The sequence below is a fragment of the Marmota marmota genome, unplaced genomic scaffold (assembly GCF_001458135.2).
Source record: "Marmota marmota marmota unplaced genomic scaffold, marMar, whole genome shotgun sequence".
Lineage (NCBI taxonomy): Eukaryota > Metazoa > Chordata > Mammalia > Rodentia > Sciuridae > Marmota > Marmota marmota.
Window position 1 is genome coordinate 27,552,026 of NW_026000241.1, and position 7,899 is coordinate 27,559,924.

A 7,899-nucleotide genomic window follows, 5' to 3' on the forward strand; every position below is an offset into this window, starting at 1 on the left:
TAAACACAATATGCATTTTTTTATTTTTGCAAATCTGAACATACTAATTTACCAAATTGTTAGTAAAGTCACTCACTTTAGAAACAGGTTACTAGTATTAAATGTTTGCTTACATTAAAAAAGTAAAAAGGAACCCATTCCTTTATTTCCTACTACCCTTTTGTTCCACGAAGGTCAAAGCACAGGTAACTCCCACTGATTTAAAATGTGAGAAGGTCCTTGCGGGCTTGATTTCTCTGAGCACACACAGACCCAAACCTAAAGCCTTTCATTTTCCACTCTTTTCCTAAAAGGGCTGAAAATCATCCCTGAGTGACTTCATAACTTACAGTAAACAAATTGTTCTGGCTGTAAAGAGATCTGGTTCTAGTCCTCTCCTTGCCTCCTCCATTATCCCCTCATCAAACAGTGTCATAAAACAATGAATTCATCATCTGCCTCCCGAGCACTTGGCTGAAACACAGTTGATGGGGAGGGAACAGATGTAACCTTTGGATCTTCAGGTAAAGTGATATATCTCACAACAGGGAATTTCCAAAGGTTTGTTGCTCCCAAACCTTTTGTTTTGATGCTCTCTGAAGACCTCTATGACTGTCCACTAATCCGTAATCCTCTCCCTCCTCCACCCCATTATTCTGCCACTGGACTTGCAGGCTCTGAGCAGCTCCTAAGGAATCCAGACTCACAACTTGTTCTTCTGACTCACTATTCATAGTACATGTTAAAGAGGCTTGAAAGAAGAACTCGGGCTACGAGAATAGTAAGGCTGCAGCTAATGCACTCTTCACAAACCTACTCTCAAAATGCAGCTTACCAGTTCACCAATGTAAACTCCACAATCCTCTGAAAACTGGCCTGAACCTCCCAGGTTAAGACAGAACCCATAAAATTATTCCCAGGGTATAATTTTCAACTTCTCAAATAGATAAAAGGTTGCAGGAGTAACCTCAAGGCCAGATATAGTATTTTTCCAAATCCCAGGCAAAATAAGTCATTCTCATCCTCCCTGCCAAGATCTACCATATTTTCTTTTCTTCTTCCCTCCATCATCAACAAATATTTATTGGCTTTTTTGGTATGCAGCATATAGAAAGTTTAATTATCTCTTTGATCACTGTCCTAAAATCTTATATAAACTACTGTTTTCTGTTTCCATCTATTTCTCAAGTAGACCATGAGCACCAGGTGCACAGTGTAAATTCTCTGTACATGCTTCACAGATAAGTCTGCCATAAATTGTTTTTAAGACCTATTTTCCCACCTTTATAAAGCCCACATCCAGTAACACAGACAAATCCTAAGCAGTGACAAACATTACCAGAAAGCCACAAGTGTAACACAAAATACCCACTTCCTGACAACAGTCTTAATGTCTATATAGAGCAGAAAGGAGAACTCTGCACCTTTCCAAAGTAACAAATGCAATTTGAGAATTCATCCTGAAATAAAAAATATCCTCTGCTAAAGAGAAATGACTCCCCATTCTTTTTTTTCCCCCAGATGAGAAGCCATGATTTACCACTCATTTTCTCTCTCTCTCTCTCTCTCTCTCTCACACACACACACACACACACACACACACACACAGAGCAAAAATAGAGGCCAAGGGCTGGGGATGTAGCACAGTACTAGAGTGCTTGCCTAGTATGTGTGAGGCATTAGGTTCAATTCTCAGCATTATACACACACATACACACACACACATATAAATAAAAATAAAGATCCACTGACAACTAAAACAAAAGTTGAGGCCAAAACAATTCCAAAGAATAGACAGACATTTTAATTTAGACAAGAAAAGAACAAGCAGAGGAATTTAAAACCACTTTTAGTCCATTATGCTGAAATTAGGTATGATATATGTATTTAGCCATCAATATACACATCCAGTCTGGGAAACCCCTGAGGAAAAAAACACAACCACCACTCTCAAGTGGTCTGAGCACAATTCAGAAGAGAATTCTCTGCCAAGAAACAATGCTTCTTATCACACACAGATTTAATATGTGTAAGCTCAACTTCATTTGAATTTCACTTGTACTTCACTTTTAAAGGCAAAAACATAAATAATGTGGACAATCCCATTCATTATGATACACACTCAGTACATGCCCAGCAAGAGTGGAAGTAGAAGGTGTCAATCTGCTTTTCTTACAGTTAGAGCCACTCTCCACATGCTGTCTTGCCGATTTCACCTGCCCAAAGGGAATCTAGAGCTTCACAATTAATATGGTCCCTACTACAAACCAATCATTCTCAAAGTGTGGTCCTTGGACCTGGGGCACCAGCTGTCACCTGGAAATCTGCCCAAAATGTAAATTCTCAAGTTCCCCCTCTTCTCAGCTCTAGCATATCTGAAATGTTAATATGTTCTCTTAATATGTTAATATGTTCTCTCTTAATGATTCTGATATGCAATGAAGTTTGTGGAACACCGTCACAAGTCAATTACTTCAGCTATAGTGAAATGACAAAGGACAGTTTTCACCTACCACTGATTTTAAAATCTAAAAGCTCCTAAGAGTCTAAACACAAAGAAAAATCTTCCCAGCCTTATTTTCACCCCAAGAGAAATTATGTAAAATATTTATCACCAAAGCTATCCGGTGCTTTTTCAAAATCCATGTTTCCAAGGCGAGAAGTTACCCTCAGAAACATGCATTTTTGCCTGGCAGAGTGGCACAGCCCTTTAATCCCAGTGACTTGAGAGGCTGAGGCAGGAGTCCAAATTTGAGGCCAGCCTCAGCAACTTAATGAGACCCTGCCTAAAAATAAAAAGGGCTGGGGATGTAGCTCTGCCAGTAGAATGCCCTTGGGATCAATCCCCATAAATCCCCAGTACCACGAAAAGAGAGGAAAAGAAGTATGCATTTTTAATAAGCTTTTTGTAAACTGGAGTTTAATATGGCTACAGGAAATTCAAACATAAATTGGCTCACAGTTGTAAAGACTCACATCTGCTTGACACAAGTGCCCCCAGATCTTCAATACCCTGTGAATTCAGAGAAACCATTTTAACCTGGAAGTCTATCAAATGCCACATTACTGGGCCATCTGTCTTTATAAAACTTTTAGAGATTTGAAGTTCACGTTAGGAATTCTAGGTGTTAGCTGTTACCTTTTTTACACTTAGTACAGGAAACAAAGAAAAAACATCGTTTTTAGTCCTCAATAAACTCCCTGAGGAATGTCTCACAGCTGTTTGTCTTTCCTAAAGTAGAGCCTTAGGTAGAAAGAAAGATGAGAAAGTGATTTTTTTCCCTGAAATAAGACTTTCCTAGGGCCAGCATTGTGAATCAGTCATTTTTGTTCAAAGTCTTCTAACTACCTCTACTTCCAAATGAACTTTTAGAAAGCAGAGCTCTCCAGATGCCTTAAGAGTTGGTTAAAAAGCAACAAATGAACAATGGAAAGTGTTGTAATTACAACATCATGTACAACCAGAGAAATGATTCCATTTATGTAAAAAATTAAATTAAAATTTTAAGAAAAAATGTTGTAATTAATTACCCAAAAACCAACTTCCTTCACAAAAGCTCCAAAATCAATCCTGAGAAAAGTTACTGTGCTACCACTATCAATTAAGATGCCATTCCCACCTTGGAGGAGTTCAAGCATTTGTACCAGGGACACAATCTAAGATGACTCACCTAGAAGCAGCTGCATTCCCCCAACAAAATATTCAACACTGAGTCAGTTGTCTTAACATCCATTCTTTCTACTACATACCAGTCTACCAACCTGCGGGTTATATTTAATTTCCTAGAAGGTAAGGACTACATCAAGTAGTTCCTCAACCCATGAAGAAAGGGAAGTAAAACTACAGTCATCATGTACCTATCAGACACCAAGCATAAAATGACACAATCTCATGTCACATATTATCCTTCTAAGAGTCCTGTGAACCAACTTCCTTTAACCCATGTTATAGATGAGCAGTGCAGCTCAGAATGGTTAAGCAATATAGCTACTCTGCGGCAGGGCCAGAGCTGACAGCGGAGGCTGTGTGATCGAGTACAGACTACCACATCTTACTGAGAACACCTGAGCAAGCAAGCTACTTTCAATCTCTCTAAACCTGAGTCACTGTCCATAAAATGGAACCATCTGCCAGTTATTACACAATGAAATGGTGCTCATAAAAGGGATTATTATTAAAGTGCTTTTTTGCACAGTTTTTGATGATAAAGCAAGAAAGGTAAAATCCCCAAACCAGCAAGTCCCAACCCCTCCGGAAGCAGGCTGAATGTACTTCTTAGAGGCCTTGAGCTAAAATTAGCTGAGGCAGAGTCTTCTCTATTTTTAGCTGAAAGGGACCCTGGCACTGGGCCAGGTTCCCAGGCTAGGGCTTACCCAGTGGTCAACTGCAGACAAGCCAGAAGTCAATATCCAATTTGCACTGTTGGAAAGCACTGCTCCTGCACACACTGGTGTTTTCTTCCCCCTTTCCAGGCCTGCCCACCCTCCTGGCAAGTATGCTGGATGTCAAGTCACGACTATACTTTTTTTGCCTTATGACTTAGAATAAAACAGTTTTACCACTGAGAAATTTCAATTTTCTCATCCTAAAAGCAGGCTATAAATAATTCCCCCTTCACAGCACCATAGGGTAGATCTAATAGAAGCACCAAACTTCTGGGTCCTGGGTGTCTGGACTCCAGAGTACAGCATAGTCCCTTCCCTAAAAAGTCTCAGAGAACCACCAGGTAAACGCACATGGAAATGTGAGCAACGTTTCATACAAATGACTGATATGCTGAGGATCACACAGAGCATAAAGAGGGCAGAGATCGGGGGGGCAAACACAGCAAAGGTGACAAAGTCAAAGTGATGTCTTAAAGAACTTAGAAATTAAATGATGTATCACTATGACTCATTCTTAAATGGGGTGACAAAAAAATGTAAAATCAGCAGCACTTTCATCTCCATGCAAATTGCTGGAAAAAGAAGGCCAAGGTGGAATCTTGCGTCTGGGAGGGGAAAAAAAAGCCAGCTTAACTAGCAACAAGGTTAAAAAAAAAGAGACCTATGTGGATATAAGGAGGCTGTGCACATGGCCGTCTTTTTAACCAGCTATGACATCACAACACTGCAATTCAAATGGCTCCTTACAGTATTTCCTTCAAGCCCAACACAGAACCACCAACTTGTGCATACATTTTCAAATGTTATATAAGCTAACATCTTTGATGGCAGCATAGTATTCTGAGCAATCCAAGTGGACTTTTGGGTTCAAATTCTTACTCTATTGCTATGCTAAGTTATTTAGCTTCAATTTTCTTAGGCCCTCACCTTTAATATGTTGACAACGGTACCTTCCTTCATGGAATGTGAGGGAAAATATATATAGTGGATCTGACATACAGTCTGAGATCAACAGACAGTGCTGTTATTTTGCCATTATCATATTGGAAGAGCTCAATGAGAACAGCTCAAACAAATCTAAACCCCCTTTTCCTTTCCTTCCTTCACTTTTTAATGTCATTTGAATCCAGGTGTTTTCTCTGTAGCTTATTTCCATACTAACTTTCTGAATCCCTTAACTCCACTAACTAGCCAAGCAACTTCCTACTTCACTTCTGATTGTTCCCATTATTTTGCTATTTCTTTGTGAAGATTTCTTTGAGCTTTGTCCCTCTGATTTTTTCCCCAAGACTGGAAAAACATAGAATACAGATTTGTAAACATAATAAACTGTGGGAATATCTTCCACTTTAAAAATCTGAATTATAGCCATGGTTATGAAGGATGTGTAGTGAGTCATCTTTTACTTTACACAATTCAGTATACTCAATCAAAATCCTACTGTGACAAAACTATACAGTTAATATCTCTATACAAACTTCTCACTTAACTATTTCGCATCCTTAACTAGGGGAGAGCAGAGATGCAGTGGGTCATGAATTACAGACAGCAAGATGAAACAATCACTGATTGGACTGTATCATTGTATATACCAATCCTAGAGAGAAGAGCCAAAGGTATGTATGCCTCACAGCACTGAAATTAGCCCCACCCCGGTCAATATTTACAACCTAAAAGAAGTTAAAGGGAATTCTTATCAAAACTCCCTTTGACAGATGGCACAAATTGTAAATATATTGGCTAAAAGCTTGTCAGCCTTGAACCTGGGACCAAATAAATAACAGAAAATTTTAGAAGGTAAGCGAAAATTCCTACACTTCAGGTCAAACAATTATCTGCACTATTTTGAACTCTAACTTCAAAACAGTTAAGTGAAAAGGTTCTAGATGATGGTGGCAAGATTACTGTGAGTCAGCAAAGCAATATGCCAAAAAAAAACTAAGCCTGCCAGATAATTCATCTGCAGCAGGTTCCAAAACAAAGAAGGTAACTTGGAACTTGGTAATTGTCCAACCACTTCCACAGGAACCTATTCACTTCTGGATGCTACATCCCAAAGGGCAAGAAGGATGAGTGGTCAGGGAAAATTAAAAAAAAAAAAGACACGAAGCAAGGACCAAGGGATGAGAACTACAAGTGGAAGAACTGAAAAGAATGGGGGAAGGAGCTGTCAAGTCTATCCGGCAGATTTTTACTGTTTATCTCTAAAAGTCAACATGAAAATCAGACACGTTTCAGGGAAGTTCAAACCAGAGAAAACTTCCACCACGTAAGCCAACACTCCCTACAGGTTGCAAAAATCTGAAGAATTAATACTAAAGGCTGGGTTAGAAGACAGTGAACCTGATAACTTTTAAATATCTATCATTTAAAAATTTAATTCCATAATTACTGAATGTTTTTAAATACCCTCAAAGACTAAGCAGGACTATAGGTAATCAACACACAATCAGACAAGGACTTTATTGTTATTGTTAGTAAAATATTTACAATATGCTTATTATCAAAGTATGATTTTTTAGAGGTGCATAAAACAATAAATTTTTAAACAAACTGGCTGTTGCTGTAATTTCATTTGCTTCAGGTATAAGGGCCATCATTTGTCTGGGGCAGACTAAAGGAGGACAAGGAGTGCTGTATTATTCTGTGGCAACTTAACTGGGTTCAAGTAAGGTGAGCAACCTGTAAATTTTTTTAATTTAAATAAAGAATGAGGGGCTGGGGATATAGCTCAGTTGGTAGAGTGCTTGCCTCGAATGCACAAGGCCCTGGGTTCAATCCCCAGCACCACCAAACATAAATAAATAAATAAATAAATAAATAAATAAATAAATAAGGGCTGGGGATGTAGCTCAGTGGTGAAGTGCTTGCCTAGTATGCGTGAATCCTTGGGTTCATTTCCTAGTAAAAAAAAAATAATAATAATAGAACAAGGACTGGTTTTCCATAAGATCTCAGAGTCACCTATGATGACCTGAGTCATTCTGACCATAGTTCCTAGTATGGCACTTTACAGTAAAATTCCAATGCAAGGGGACTTTTAAGCAGTTTTTAAGACAATGAGCTTAATAAGGCAGGTCGTCCTAAACTTTTTTTTTTTTTTAATCAACATCAGGGTGGCATCCCCACTGCAAGTGCTTGCGGGTCTGTGTCGTTGTTCAGGATCTCAGCGGTTCAATGCTCCAGCGAGGATCTCCACGGGGAAGCGCACGCTTTCTTAGAGACACTCGCTTCGCCCTCGCCCTGCAGTCCTTCCTCGGGCTCTGCAAGGTTAGCTGCAACAACATCCCCAAGCGCAGATCCAGTCCGGATTCGGGGTCGGGGTCACCTAGCGGCCGTGCGGGCTTTGGGCCCGCGCACTGCGGCGCGGGAGTCCTCCTCGGGGGCGCCCCGCCGCGGAGTTCCGCGGACGCGCACGCGCAGCCTCCTCCGCAGTGTGCAACCCCGCGGGGGCAGGAGGGAATCGCGGCCACGTCACAGCCCGGAGGGTTCCAAAAAAAGGGGCGGGGGCCTCCCGGGGAGAGCGTGCCGCGC

At 40.2% G+C, this 7,899-nt stretch overlaps 1 protein-coding gene and 1 non-coding gene across 2 annotated transcripts in view; both read left to right on the forward strand.

The window, feature by feature from the left end:
* Positions 1-7,085: 7,085 nt before the first annotated feature.
* Positions 7,086-7,158, forward strand: Trnas-cga. Its single transcript has one exon. It is a non-coding gene; the product is annotated as a tRNA-Ser (tRNA).
* Positions 7,159-7,542: 384 nt separating this feature from the next.
* Positions 7,543-7,899, forward strand: part of LOC107145128 (adenylosuccinate lyase-like) — an 18,412-nt gene continuing 18,055 nt past the window's right edge. The window contains 1 exon segment of the mRNA XM_048795380.1: positions 7,543-7,853. Coding sequence (XP_048651337.1) covers positions 7,543-7,853 — 311 coding nt within the window.